This window comes from Artemia sp. Qi Xiang Cuo, chromosome 3 (genome assembly GCF_049724085.1).
Source record: "Artemia sp. Qi Xiang Cuo chromosome 3, ASM4972408v1, whole genome shotgun sequence".
In the NCBI taxonomy this organism is placed as follows: Eukaryota; Metazoa; Arthropoda; class Branchiopoda; order Anostraca; family Artemiidae; genus Artemia; species Artemia sp. Qi Xiang Cuo.
In genome coordinates, this window is record NC_142796.1 from 73,782,436 (window position 1) to 73,798,360 (window position 15,925).

The 15,925-nt window shown below is 34.9% G+C and overlaps 1 protein-coding gene across 1 annotated transcript; it reads right to left on the bottom strand.

The window, feature by feature from the left end:
• Positions 1–323: 323 nt before the first annotated feature.
• On the bottom strand, positions 324–14,045 carry LOC148954508 (alpha-ketoglutarate-dependent dioxygenase alkB homolog 4-like). The gene is made up of 4 exons (XM_089087124.1): positions 13,813–14,045; positions 6,639–6,761; positions 2,748–2,840; positions 324–943 (listed from the first exon to the last, which is right to left on the bottom strand). The coding sequence occupies exons 1-4, from the start codon at positions 13,921–13,923 to the stop codon at positions 380–382; spliced, it is 891 nt and encodes a 296-aa protein (XP_088943250.1). The 5' UTR covers positions 13,924–14,045; the 3' UTR covers positions 324–379.
• Between the last annotated feature and the right edge of the window lie 1,880 nt (positions 14,046–15,925).

Sequence of the window (15,925 nt, forward strand, 5' to 3'; positions counted from 1 at the left end):
ATAAACAGCGTTTGAGTATAGTTTCCTGTATCCCCATTGAAGTGCAAGTTTCCTGTGACTATTCTTGTTTATTTCAAGTGCCTCCCTGAAAAAAAACATGGTGGGCATTGATGAGAGGAGCTAAAGGAGAAGAAATAGAATACAATGATCACAGTTTTCAAATAAATAGAGCGCTAAAGTAGTCGGAATTCCGGGGTATATAACGCAGGTTTATGCTTTTTTCTTCAAATATTTACTCACTGGCTGAAAATATTTTATCGGCTTCGTTTCATAGTTGTTTTCATTATTTAATCCAGGCACTGTCGTTTTGGAAATAATTAAAAAAGAATAAAGAGCCTTTTATTTAAACAATCATAACTCGTAACATTTCAATAGTAATTTATGCTTCACACCGTTGCTCAATAGGATAGTACTCTTTCGCTTTCCTTAAAACTTCATTCGCTACTTCACTTGATCCATCCAAAAACCAAGGTGTAAATTCCCTTAAAGCAATACAGACGCGACGATTGTTTATATCACTTCTAGTCACTGCATGTTCCCATATATACCTAGCTTCACCATACAGAACCATCAGGGAATTCACAGGCATTGGAAGCCTAATCGCAATGTTATTGGCAACACTGTGTTTACTCTTGAAATCGACATATTTCAAATTATATTTATCGTGACTGCCTTCATATTTTGTGAGTGTTAGATAGGAATTCCCCAGTAGGTTGATAGTTACTATTCTCTCACCCCAGACCCAGCAATCGTCTATGTGTTTATCAATATATGCCCCAGTTTCAGGTCGATATTCAAGGGAACAGTTTTCAATAACTTGGTAATCTTCAAGAATTTTAACTTCTTTAATCTTCTTGTGAACCCATTTGAATACAGTCGGGAATCCCTTGAAATTGCCAATCTTCAATTTCTTTTCCTTGAAGTTAGTTTTCGGGCCAAAATTCTAGAAAACAGAAGTCCATTGAAAACTGAAATTCAATTGCTACGAATTAGACAATTTCAGAGACCACACTACCTTTCCATGAAGATAAATAAAAGTTCAAATATGGATAAAATCCTTTTAATAGACAGTGTTTCACAAACAGTGATAAATTTCACAAAAATACTAGATATTTTGGTCACATATGCAGTGACCATCATCAGTAGTAAAACTTATCACTGTCTATTAAAAGGATTTTATCCCTATTTGAACCTTTATTTATCGTAATTGCTACGAATGTTTCTAATCTCTACTATTTTCTTCAGAATTTCATTCGGGCTAAAACACGTCAAAGCATGGGTCATATCCAACGCATTTAATAATGTAGTAATTCGAAAATAGAAAATATTTCCATACAGATCGTAGATGTTTATTAGGTATATCTTCAGTAATCTGTGAAGCAATAATTGTTATTCGTTTAACTTTCAACTTTGCTCTTTATCAAAAGAAAATTTTAGTTTTAGTAAATTAATTTTTGCTCGTTTCATTTTTGGAGGGTCAATACTCGCATTTTCTCATCAGCAAGCTTTAGGCGCGATTTTATCTTTTCTGACCCAAAAAATTGGTGATTGATAAAACTAGGCAATTACACTTGCATCAATCGCCATACCCCTTTGGCGTCAGAAAAAGTAGAAAAAAGCCCCACAAAACTGCAACATTGGCATTCTATTGTATTTCTGTTTTTATGAATATTCCATGCAAAAGTAAAAACTCCAATGAGACATCCCATGTTTAGGATTTTGCAAGTTCAAAAATGTTGGTTGAAACTCGTTTCTTACGTTATTATTCTAGAATCCTGAGTTTATAAAAATATTGATACCTAATTACGTCTTAAAACCAATAAAATCTTTTAACGTCAAGGACACAAAGAAATATAACTATTTAAATTGATTAACTGCAAAAGTTATACACAACAATATAGATCTTAGAAAATAGAAAAAAAAATCGAAATGCAATTTTTAATGAAAAAGGCCTCCATGTGCAGTTATGCAGTTTTCGTAGTAGCGGGGGCACCAAATAAGCAAAAAAGCTAAAAATATGGAAGAAAAAACCTTAAGCAGGTAGACACCTTTAAAGGAAGTTTTTTTTGCGAATTAACAGATTGTAATTTACATAGGAAAAACGTTGTCAAAGTAATTGATTAGTTTAGCTTACTTAGTGTCACGGTTCAACGTGGCAATACTGACGAAAACGTGGTACTGCCCTAAGAACTTCATAATTTTGATACAACCAAAAGAAAAATCATTGGAAAACCATGGTTTCCCAATGTCCGATGACGTCATCGGACTTTAGATTTTATTGGGTTACAAAACAGATATCAACATAAACCTTTTTATACTTCATAGAATAACTTATAATATATTTTTCACAAATGTCTCAATTCACAGGCATGAATCTTTCCAGACGTAGCAGTCAAAATTCTGTCATTTTCAAACACAGGGATGACCATGCTGATTTCAGCATAGAGGGGGGGGGATTCGACTTCCAAAGAGGGTACCTAAATTCCCGATTTATGAAGATTCAATCTTGCTAATCCAAGATATTAAGGAATACGCGGCTGACCAATTAAATAATAAATCGGTGTAAAAATGAAACAATACTGCATGAGACTTCAATTCATCTGGGAGCACAAAAATATACTAAACAAATTTTTCATACGAAAATTGATGCCACAGAAAATACTATTAGTAGACCTTGCATTGGTCCATCCTTCTTAAAAGATTCATATATATACACACAGACATATATACATATATGTATAGCTGACCTGTTTTCGGCGACCACTCTGCGACTGGCTCCATTCAATAGAGTCACAACCTTTTAAAAGCTTTTCAGACTCTTCATCTGTTAGAAATGAATCCTGGAACAAAATAAAACTTAACCATCTAAGAAGCAAGTGCATAAAATATTAGAATATTAAATTTGGCAATTACAGAAATTTGGCGCCAAATACAGAAAAGCAAATAACTTAACAGGATAAAGACAAATAACTCACAAAATCGAGATCAGTCCTTCACCTTCGCTTCGGAGAAACTGTAAGGACCACCACTGAGTATAGTAGAATTGATTTTTCAAATAAAATAACAGACAGACATAACGTAAACCAATAACTTAGAACTGCAAACAGGACACAAAAATTGTAATAGCAAAAATGCCGATCACGACGACACAAGGTAATAGCACCATGATTATAGCTTCTTGATTTTAAGGAATATGTATGCAGATGTGCAATAAATTTTTCGCCCATCATAAATGTAAAAAATCAATACTTATAGAGTAATAAAGAAATAAAAGGAAAAAGAAACGAATAACTCCTAACAAAGAAGAACTGAAGAGAAAATACATTAAGGGCAATCTTACACTGGGATAAACGGATGATCATCGAAGGACAATTTCAGGGGGGTACTTTCACCAATAATCGGCTTCCGATATCTCTCATTTATTTTCTGCACCGCGGACGCTGGACTAGCTTACTGCGAGGATAGGAAGCTGCTATTAGTCCCACCATAAATGCTCACCCTATTTTTTAGAATAGCACAACTCTTTTCTCTTCTTACCAATTGACTATTGTTTATTTTGTATTAGCATTTCAGAATTCCTTGTGAGCAATTACAATATTTCAAAAAAGCATAAAAGATGCATCCATTAGTATGCTCGCCTTCTAACTAGCTAAGTAATGAAAAAAACTTGAAATTTTCCACAGTAACCCTCTTGTTGATAAACTCTTCTAAAAGAAACACTACAGTAACAAACCGCGAGGATAGAGAGCTGTTATTAATCCAGAGAGGCAGCCGTAGTAAATATTTCGCATACTTACAAAAACACTTCCGTATATATTTAATATCTGAAGCAGTAATAAAAAACCAAAATGGTGCAAAGGCGAGCAAATGTGGTACAACAAATACATTATACAGGCTAGCTAGGATACGGCGATTAAATTTGAACTTTAATGCAACTAGTAAACCGTACGCCTTCCTAGAATTTCTAGAATTCCTAGAATTTCTGGCAAAAAATTATTTCAGAAGTTGACGCGTGGCGCAAAGGCTTGTCCCAATAGGCACATCAAGCTGCGTCAGTGTCTCTTGTGCTTTAATAACATGTTCACCCAGCTGAACACTTATCGGGCAATGTGAGTGGCAATTTAACACCAAGAACTCAGTTTTGGTCCCGTTAAACCGAAGGCCAATACGTTTATGCTCGCTATCGAGGATTCGAGATTTTCCTCAATTCCGAATGCTCTTCTACTGATATCGACGATGTCGTTCGCATCAATGGCTAGGGAAACATCAATAGCTTTAAAAATACACGTGGTTAGAACTTTCTCTTGCAGCACAATGACATTATCAAACAGTTCGTGGTAACGAACTGTAAGTAAGGAGCGACCAGGCTCAATAGTAACCGAAACTCCTAAAAGTCATAAAACTTTAATGAAAAATCACACCATCAGGTTCAGCGTGTCAGAGAACCCTACTATAGAAGTTTCAAGCTCCTATCTGCAAAAATGTGGAATTTTGTATTTTTTTGCCAGAAGAAAGATCACGGATGCGTGTTTATTTGTTTCTTTCTCGCAGGGGTGATCGTATTGACCCAGTGGTCCTAGAATACCGTGAGAGGGCTCATTCGAACAGAAATTAAAATTTCTAGTGCCATTTTTCAGTGACCAAAAAATTTGGAGAACAACTTGGCCCCCTCTTACGCTCATTTTTTTCCCGAAGTCACCCAATCAAAATTTTGAGATAGCCATTTTGTTCAGAATAGTCGAAAATCTAATAAATATGTCTTTGAGGATGACTTTATCCCCCATAGTTCCCGGGGGAAGGGCTGCAAGTTAACAACTTTGCCCATTGTTTACATAAAGTATTGGATATTGGGAAGTGTAAGACGTTTTCAGGAGGGATTTTTTCTGGTGGGGGGGGGTGAAGAAGTAGGTTACAGGGGAGGATCTTTCGATAGTGGATGTTTCCTTGGGGGAAGGGACATTTCTATGAAGGGGGCGCCGGATCTCTCAGCATTATTTAAAAACGATCAGAAATTAAATAAAAAAAACTTTCAGTTGAAAAGTTTTTTCAACTGAAAGTAAGGAGCAACATCAAAACTTAAAACGAACAGAAATTATTAAGTATATGAGGGAGTTCACCCGCTAGTCAATACATCGCTCTTAACGCTAAAGTTTTTTTTAGTACTTTCAAAAATACTATCTATTCTAATTAACCAGCCTTTGTGATTCAGGAGTGTTGGGGTTCCAACCCCTGTTTCTTTTCCTTTCAGATAAATGACCTGTTTTTGTTTTCTTAATTACATTTGCTTACAGTATAATTTCAAAAGACAGGTTAAATTCCGTTACTAAGCGATAGTGGTTTTGCAATATGTAAGCTTTGAACTAAGTTCTATTTTCATACTTCCTGGTTTGGGAGTCATTGAAAGATAAATCTAAGAGGTAAAATTGGGTTTGAATGGGGATGTAGTTGATTGACTGCACCAAGTGACGGCCCATCATTACGGAAAGTGCAGTTAAGATTTTTATTATTTTTTAGTCTGCGTTTCGACCCCATTCGGGGATATATATATTTTTGTGGTACTATTGTGACCTTTTGCAAGAATACAAGTAAGGTATTTTCTACAAACTGTGTACTAACTACCGCAGCACAGGCAGGGTAGGAATAGAGCTACGAGGTACCGTCATTATTATATTGACAGGGAGGTTTGTTACCTCCAAGGAGAGAGTTAAGAGATTGCTAGCTAATTGGCTACCTAAAGAGTTTGGTCATAGATGATTCCAAGGTATTTTAGAAACTGAGACTGCTGGATTCTGATACTGTCAAGAATTAGGATAGAACAGATTGTACCGTTAAAGACCATAAATTCAGTTCTGTTTATGGTATTATTAGTCCTATTCTTCCAAATTCAGATTCATCCCTTATGGTACAGCCTTATGATTCATTCAGGAGCAGCAAGTCAGCTGAATAAGAAGTGAATCTGAAATCCAAGCCGACTCAGGTTTAAATCTAAAGTCCAGCCTTATAAAGCTTGTGTGAACACACAATCATAATGGTTTACTTAATTTTCATCAGGTACTGGGCTTGGTAAATCAAAGTCAATCCTGTTAATTTGGAAATGTTAGTCAGTTGCTTTACATTATATATATATATATACATATATATATATATATATATATATATATATATATATATATATATATATATATATATATATATATATATATATATATATATATATATATATATATATATATATATATAGTGTGTGTGTGTGTGTGTGTGTGTGTGTGTGTGTGTGTGTGATGATGATGATGATGATGATGATGTGTGTGTGTGTGTGTGTGTGTGTGTGTGTGTGTGTGTGTGTGTGTGTGTGTGTGTGTGTGTGTGTGTGTGTGTGTGTGTGTGTGTGTGTGTGTGTGTGTGTGTGTGTGTGTGTGTGTGTGTGTGTGTGTGTGTGTGTGTGTGTGTGTGTGTGTGTGTGTGTGTGTGTGTGTGTGTGTGTGTGTGTGTGTGTGTGTGTGTGTGTGTGTGTGTGTGTGTGTGTGTGTGTGTGTGTGTGTGTGTGTGTGTGTGTGTGTGTGTGTGTGTGTGTGTGTGTGTGTGTGTGTGTGTGTGTGTGTGTGTGTATATATATATATATAGTTTCAGCTACGTACCTGTATATGGATTCCATCAATCTCTATTGGGGTTCCTGAATGAAAAGGACATAGGGAAACATGTAGAGTAGTCTCAACAGGCCATGCTTTTTTGCACTTGATGCAGTACTCATACACTCTATCCTACAAATAGGTCATTTTGAATATTATATTGAAAATACTCAAAGAAAATATAAGCAAGAAATTGATGAAGAGAAAAAATGGTTATATTCTGCTCAACTTTTTGGCATTGTTAAGCCACGTTTTTCAGAGAATACAGGTCAGGCTGTGGGAGGGGGGTCAAGATGAAACAATGTATTTTTAAACCCTAATGTCTTGATTTGTCCAACGAGGTAAAAGACGCTAAAGGGTGCAGTCTAGACTTTACAGTCCCTACTGGTGGACCTGACCTCCATTTCTAAGCCCCTCAACCAGGAAGCGCAATGGGGTCCTTGATACCAATGTCCATTCTTTGCCCATATACAAGCATGATTGACTACTTTATAATTTACGGGTTTGGAAAACGTAAAATTTTATTTCTAATTTAAAATGTTGTTTTGCATTTCTGAACAATTAATTGAACAGAAAGAACCTCCTCTTGAGCCTCAGCTTACAACAAAAGCCCTTATAAGTAGTCCCCATGTTTAAGATGAAAAGCCGTTGTTTCTAGCCATGGTTTACCAAATAAGGGACAGCTGTTCATAGCCAATCATTCATTATAAGGCGCTCATATTTAAGCCACTTATTCAGGGGGAGGAAACCTTTAATATTTATTAGCTAAGGTAGAAAATATAGCATACAAGGGTTGGAACCATAAAATTGGATTGAATAAGTATTTGTTGCCTTGCAGCAACAAATACTTATTCAATCCAGCCCCACGGTCAGCTTTGATACCAGTCCATAAAGGTGCCCGTCAGGGAGCAGTTTTATCCCCCAATTTCTTCAATAACTACATTATTGAACCTCAAGACAGCTGTCCTTCATCATGCATTCTCAGTTCCATTGACATCTCCCTAGTGTGCTATGCCGATGACACGCTGAATCTCAGTTGGACGCTTAACCGCCTTTCAGAAATATTCTCATGTCTGCAGTCCAACTACGAGAAAGTCGGTCTGAGATTTAACTCCCAAAAGTCGGAAGTTTTGCTTTATAATTGGAAAAATGACCCTCCTACTAATATTACACTAGGTGATTGCTCAGTAAAACCAGTTGATAAAATAATATATCTGGGGCTGCCAATAGGTTCCTCATTACAGTATACCCATTCCCTCCTGATCTCACATCTTGAACGGCGAATATCCAGCTCCTATGCTTCGATCGTTAAATCCACCCTGAGATTTAACCATCCACTACTGGCAAGTATTTACAATGCTACCACTCTGCCACATATATTATATGTGACCCCTTTCTGGAATTTATTGGCAAACCATGAAAAGTCTAAAATCCGCTCTATATTTCTCCGTTTTGCAAAGTACCTACTAAAATTGCAACCTTGGACGAAAAATAGTTTTCTGATTTGGCGCTATAACCTAGCAGACCCAAATCTAGCTGTTCAGACACTTATTATCCAGCAAAAAACAAAACCAGCAATTCTAAAGCACGAGTGGGCAAGTTTGCTTGTTTAATTGTCCCTTTTTATTTTTTTTTTTTTTTTTTTTTTCTTTTTTTTTCTCCTTTCAAAAGTTGTTGTCTTTATTGTTATTTTCGAAGAAGTTGTTGTTTCTGTTGTAATCTTTGAGTATGCTATCTTTCAGTTTCCACATTTCGTACTATTTTGTATACTATTTAAGAAGTTGTTGCTTTTGTTGTTATTATTATCGTTTTGTTCCCTCTTTTCGTATGTTTGTATTCAATATATATTATATTATATATATATTAATAGACTATGCCATTCTGCAATGTTGATATTCATTAGGTATTCGAGCATTTTGTCTCAAATTAGACTTGGCGGAAGTATTGATAGGGTGCTTTAATATTAAGTTGTTGTGAGCTGGACTCAAAGGAATATCGCTGGTGTCTCTATTTATAGCCAAATTTCTGTTTATTCATTTTAAATCTCAATTACCACTTTAAAAGATTGCGGTAGACTATTTACAGTAGACTGATATATTTACGTGTGTTTGAGCCATTGTAAATTTAGGTCCTTTTGACAGAATACTTAGTTCCTTGGATGTGAAAACTTTAGAGGATAGATTTTCCAAAGGAGGGCCAGGACAAAATCTAGGAAGGAAAATCCGTGTTTGTACTGCATATAATTTCTACTGTAAATGGCCTACCGCAATCTTTTAAAGAGGAAATTGAGATAAAAAAAAATATATAAACAGAAATTTCGCTATTGGCCCAAGTAACAATGGAGCATTACTACAGAAATGTTAAACATATAGTGTCACAAAAATGGCTATAGCTTTCACAAGAAAGAATTACATGGGTAGCAGAGATGTTTTGCCCAGTAATTTTTGATGCTAATACATGAATTTGCACAGTTCCAAACAAAGGAAATCATTTGCAAATGGTTAATGTAATAGGAAGTAAAATAAATGATTGGCTGAATATCAACAAGCTGGGCCTAAAACAACCAAGTCTAAACTTATAATTTTTTGTAGATTCCCAGATTATCACCCCTAGGCTCCTGATACGCAAACTAATATGGGAACTGCCAGTTCAAATGGACCTGTTAATGAGGAGGATTTGTCCTTTAGAGAACATGTTGAATTTCTTTGTGTCGGAATTCCCTTGTATATTTTGGCCATTATTTACAAAATACACATTTGTTCCCATTATATTTTTTTAATTATTGTATATTTTTTCTTACCTTATATTTTGTACTGTTGCTCTAGCTGGCTTAACACTTCTCTATTCATTCTCCACCCTATTTAGGAATTTTAAATAATCCTAATAGAACATTTTATGACTTCCATTACTCATGATCTTTAGGAACAATTAATATATACAGATAAATAAAAACAATAAAGATAAATAAGTATAATACCTGCTTTTTGTTAGCAAAACTTTTGTTTATATTCTACAAAAAAAACATGTATAACAAACTAATAGAAAAAGCCAGTAAAGCCATCTTGGAAGTCCAAGTAAAATATTATTAGCCAGGCATTTGCTTCTCTAATTGCAATACAGCAATAGAGGAGAAGTGAAATCATCAGAGACTTGGCTCAAGTTCCTTGGGCAAGTAGCACAATACACTGACGATTTCCTCATAGAACAATGTTCAAAGGCTGACTAGTAATAAGTAACAAGGCAGCTGAAAAAGGCATGGGTAACATTGTAACTATTAGTGGCTAGAGATCATAGAATCTGCTACAGCTGACAGCATTATAGTATTGGTTCAATTGCAAATGAGCCCCTGTGTAACCTGACCCTCATGCAACCCAACCCTGTTTAAATGAGCCCTTTAGTAACTCAACCCCATTTAACTGAATCCTCATAAAATTAATCCCATTCAGCTGAAGCCTCATGCAACTGACCATTGTTTAAATAAAAACTTGTCATTAATGATGATTCATGAACAATAGCTATCATTCAAATTCATCTTAATAGTAGAAGTTTATTACAGAAACTAATTTATAATAATTTCAAAAAAGAGCTGGAAATGGTGATAAGTCCCCCCTTTTCTGTTTTATTTCTTCAGTACTAATAGGGCACTTGAACATTATAGAGGGCTGCTTAGGGTTATTTGAAAGCTAATATTTACATTATGAGCTTTTTATAGTTTCATCATGACAACACTGTCATAAAATGCCATACATCATCAAAATATTTACTGTCATTTCTGGAGCATAATAGCTTGAAATGATAACAGGTATACCACTGAAATCTCCATCATCAAAACGCCTGAAATTAAGTTTTAAAAATCCCTCCCTTGGTTCCTTTGAAAGTGGAAAGCCAAAAAGAAAAAAAAGTTTTGAAAAACTACCTAAGTGAAAAAAATACATTCAAATACAGAGCTGATCCATTAATGACAGGTGCTTTTTAATTTTGTTTTGACACTAAAATTAATTACAAAACAAATTCTTGTTTTGTAATTGTTGCAAAAAAGTGCTTGATTCCAAGACATGTCTTCTTTTTCTGTCTTTTTTTTTTTTTATTCAGAACTCGCCGGTCACTGGAGCATTGTAGGGGCACTGAAATTGGTAACCATCAGATGTTCTTAGAATTAGTGTTTTATTTCTCCCACCCCACAAAGGAAGGTGTCATTTCCTTGTTGATCTTATGTGGAATGACCTAAGCAAAATTCTTTTATTTAGCTTCAAAAATCAAACAGGAAGAGCTTAGGGAACTGGGCATAAAACCAGAGTTTTCACTTGCCCCTTGGCAAATCCTTGTTTGAGCACTAACTGAAAAGCTCATAGTTTGCAATAAAAAAAAAAAAACATTTTATTGGGTGATGATTTTGGTGATATGCTGATTCCTGAAAGTTTCTTTCAATTTGGAAAAGTTCTGGGATTACTCAAATAGATAATATAAGTTAGAAACTGCAAACAAAGCAAGAAGCAAATTTTAAGCTTCTAGTCAGCACTAGTTCAAACAAGGCTATGATTGAGTTGAGTCAAACAGGACTTCATTTAAATGGGGCATTCAGTTAAGTGAGGTTGAGTTGCATGGGGGTTCAGTTGCACCTGGGGTCAAATGCATAAGGGTCCAGTTACATGCAAACCATTGGCAGCAGAAACAATAAACTTAGAATTTTTTCATTACTTAGCAAGGTAGAATGTGAACACAACATTCTATGCATTTTTTAAAGCTCTTTACAAATACAAATTATAGGTGCAATGCCTTTTTTAGGGTGTGCTTACAGTTATGCAGCACCCTCAAATTTTGATCATCCATCAAACCTCTGTCACAAATCTAAGGGCTATATGTTACTTTTCCAATATGTATACACTATTACATTATGTTAAGTTGCTTATTATCATATTGAATATACTAATTGATTCTATTGAAAATTTTATTTTGAGCCCTTAAAACGACCCTTAGAGTTCCCCTTTGTTCTTTAATATTTTCCAGGAGAAAATAACTATCAAAAATTCTGAAAACTACTTACAACTGCAAATACTTAAATCAATAATAAAATTTAACTGCTTCACTTAATCCTCACCCCTCCCCCTTTATCGACAGATGCATAGCCCACTATAAATGTCCACCCTCTTACAAATTGAATCGAATCTTACTAATTGAATAGTGTTCAGTTTTTATAAGCATTTTGGAATTTCTTGTGACCAAAGGGCTAAACATAAAAATTTTACAACAGAAGTAATTGGTTAAAAAAAACATAAAAAGATGCACTCATTGATATGCTCACCTTCTACCTACCCAAGTAATAGAAAAACTAGAAATTCACCACAGTAATAAAAGAGTGGTACAATTTGATGAACAACTTGACACTTTCTAAATATAATGTTTGCTATTGTAACAATGTACCCTAATACCCCCCCCCCAATGGAATAAGGTAAAGTCCTAGGTTATATACACAACTACAAGATAAACTTGTAATTATAAAATTCTTGTTTGAAAGTATGCAGGAAGTTTTCATACATCACATTTTCATGTTTACTTCCATTTTCATCCATGGTTTAAAGTCTTTTTTAAATAATCTATATATCCAACTGTTCTGAGTCTTTGATAATGATGTGATGGGTAAATATTTACATGATTTCATTACTGACATGAGGACACATTGAACAAACTATTAGATGGCTTTTTCATGTTCTCTACAATTTTGATAATCATTTCACTCAAAATTACCCCCCCCCCCTAATGTCCTATATACAGCCTTAAAATACAGGTTTGTAGAAAACTAAAGAAAACAACACTTGAACAAAAATTCTTACTTTATAATATGCAGCATGATGGGGTCTCATATTTCTATTAGTCACATTATCTAGTTTACTTCCATTGTTATCTGCATTCATAAATCATGTTTAAATAAAATATCAGTTTGGTGTTCCCAATCTCCATAAGAAAACATTTAAAACCACAGAAACCAATTTAAAACATTCTAAAATATGTATTTACATCATCCCTAAATGCAGACCACTAAACTTTACACAGAACCCCTCCCCTCCCACACCCTGAAAAGGCAAGTATAGGCCTATAGCCCAAATTATATATAGTCATTTAATTTTCACTTTCATTACTCTTTTATTTTTATTAATATAGAAGCAGAGGGAATTAAAGAAAAATGGTATTGAAAAGAGTTGTTGAAAATTCAATAAATATATATATAATTTGGGCCCTATATTTTTCATTATTGGAGGGCTCCATTACTGACATATGGAGAGGGTAAACATATTCCATTACCTTTTTAAACTCTTTCCAAATATAATAATAAATTCATTTGTAGATGCCCCCCCCCCCCAATGACAGTCCTATATAGCCTGACTTTATTCCTACTTTATAATATCTGGGATGTTTCTACTTATAAGATTGTCATGTTTCCTTCCATTATTATACTCTTCAAAGTCCTTTTGATATCAGTTTAGCAGATGAACTATAATGAAACATGATAATAAAAAGTCTTACTTCACAATATGCATATGTTATGATAATAATAATAAGCATAATATTATGCTTCCTTATGTAGAGTGTACTTGCTAAACTGATCCCAGCATTTACCCCCCTAATGTGCAAAAATATACCCTGAATTGGTGAATAGGCCTACAGGGGTGGAAGTAAAATTCATTTCTTACAAAAATGACTTATCATATTTGGAAAGAGCATAAAAAGGCATCAAGTGGTATGTTTACTTTATTTGTAAGTCAATAATATGATTTGTGAAAAAATTATCAAAAAAACCCCTGAATAATTCTGAATTAATTATAAAATTACTAAGAATAGACAAGAGAAGTCTCAAAATTAAATTATGTTACACATCAACATTAGGATATTTGAGTCACTGTAAAACAACATGCTTGAAATAAACTTTCTCATCATCTGGTGGTGATGGCAGTGCAATTGCAAGTGAATTGATGAGGAAATCAAAAGAAATCAAGTAGTGTGTTCATTTTGTCCCTAGCCTTTGTCAGTTATGGGATCTCATTTATATTGAACATAACCATTATATATATAAAGAGTAATGAATAGGCTAGGCTAAAAACTTATTTTTAAGTTCAAACTAAGATTCTGATGAGCAGGAACGAAGTTTGATAGGCTAGCCTATCCCTGGTCAAATATATAATCTTACCACAGGAGGTAGGGACGTGGAAAAATTTACAAATTCTTTTTCAAAGGCATTTTCACAGTCCGCACAGAATCTGTAGCCTTTGCATCCACATATCCTAGTAGTTCCTGCCATAGTAAGCTAAGTGAAAAGCAGCAACAGCAGCAGTAGCAGGATTTCGGACCTTTCTTGACAGTAGATGTCACTTAGGTCTAAGTGAAAAGTCCTAAGTGAAAAGGCTAAGTGAAAAGTCCTAGGTGTTGAGAAACTTTGAAATGAAGTATTAAAATTATCGCCATCTATAAAAAAAGCAATAAGACAGGCTTTTAGTAGAGAGCAATAGCATATTTCACACACTAATGCTATCATCAGTACAGTACGCACTATCAACAATACAATATATTGAAGCCTTGTTACTCTTTACTATAGACAACACTAGAACATTGCTGCTCGTAAAATAGTGATGAATATTCCTAAGAACTTCAGTGCTAAGTCTGAATAATAATAACATGATACAAAACTTAATTTTTTAGTTCAACATAGGGAATCGAAACCCAATCTCGAAAGCCTCAAAAATAAACTGAAATCTTGCCCTTTTTCGGGGTTGTGTCGTGTCTGAAGCTTATTATTTGAATTTAGCGGCCTTGACAGATGCTACAAATACAGTAAAATATATTTCTAGTTCAATATTTTCATCCATCATAGATATTAATCTTGGTGGGTAACTTTAAACTTAATAAATTTCACTGTTTGGAATCACTATAACAACCAAGTTATTTTTATGCATTTTTTTATATCAAAACTTCTTTTTTTAAGAGTTTTGGGTACTATTAGTACATATCGCTCCTTACTTACGGCTCATTACCACGAAATGCTCAAAAGTAAAAATTTAAAGTTAAAATTAGGACAATTTTCATGCCTAATACTTATAGGGCATGGAGACTCCAACAAAGGCGAATATAAAGTAAATGGGCTGTATGAATTTATGACTCTCAAAATGGGTCAATGTGTTTTTTCTCTGATTGTCTTGAAACTTATGATATACCAGACAAATACATTAAAGTGATTAGTGCTATGTATGAGAATAACACTGCTGCGGTTAAGATAGGAAATGAGGTTAGCAGCTGGTTTTGTATTAAATCAGGAGTTAAGCAGGGTTGTGTTCTATCCCCCTTAGTATGGATTATTTTGATGGACTTTGTTTTAAGGAGCACAGGAAAGGCAATGAGAGACCACGGAATCAAATGGGGAGGAAAAAGTCTCCTGGACTTGGATTATGCTGATGATTTAAGCATCCTAGATGAAAGTGTGAGCAAAATGAATGAAGTTTTAGAGGTTTTGGGTGCTAGAGTTCAGGGTGCTAGAATTGGTTTGAAAATTAATGTTAGGAAGACTAAGTCACTAAGGCTAGGAATAAGTGAAGATGAAAAGGTGACGTTGGGTAATCAAAAGATTGATCAGGTGGGCAGCTTCACTTACCTTGGTAGTATTATTAGTAAAGATGGTGGGAGCAGTGAAGATGTTAAATATAGAATAGCCAGGGCTCAGGGTGAATTTTCACAGTGAAAAAAAGTCTGGAAGAATAGGAAGATAAGTCTACAAACCAAGATTAGAATATTAGAAGCTGCAATGATGACAGTGGTCAAATATGGCTCTGAAGCATGGACGCTCCGAAAAGCGGACGAAGATTTGCTAGATGTTTTCCAGAGAAATTGCTTAAAGATTGTTCTGGTTACCCGGCTGACTGACCGTGTTTCAAATAATAGGTTGTTCCAAAAATGTGGTTGAAGACCACTTTATATGGCAATGATGAAAAAAAGTCTGAGATGCCTAGGGAACGTTTTGCGAACGAGTGATTACATAGTGCCGAACGTTGTTCTTTTCGGCCAACCATCTAGGGCTAAACGGAAAGCAGATCGTCCCCGTCTGGGGTGGGAGGACGTCATAAAGAAAGATTTAAAGAAAATGGGAGCTTCGTGGGAGGGTGTAAAAAGGGAGGCTTTGAATAGATTGGGGTGGAGGAGGAGCGTGCGTAGCTGTGTTGGCCTCAGGCGGCTTGGTGCTGTTGTTGTTGAGTTGCTAGTAGTAGTAGTAGTAGTAGTAAATTGGGATAAAGGAGACCCTGCACGAGGCCAAC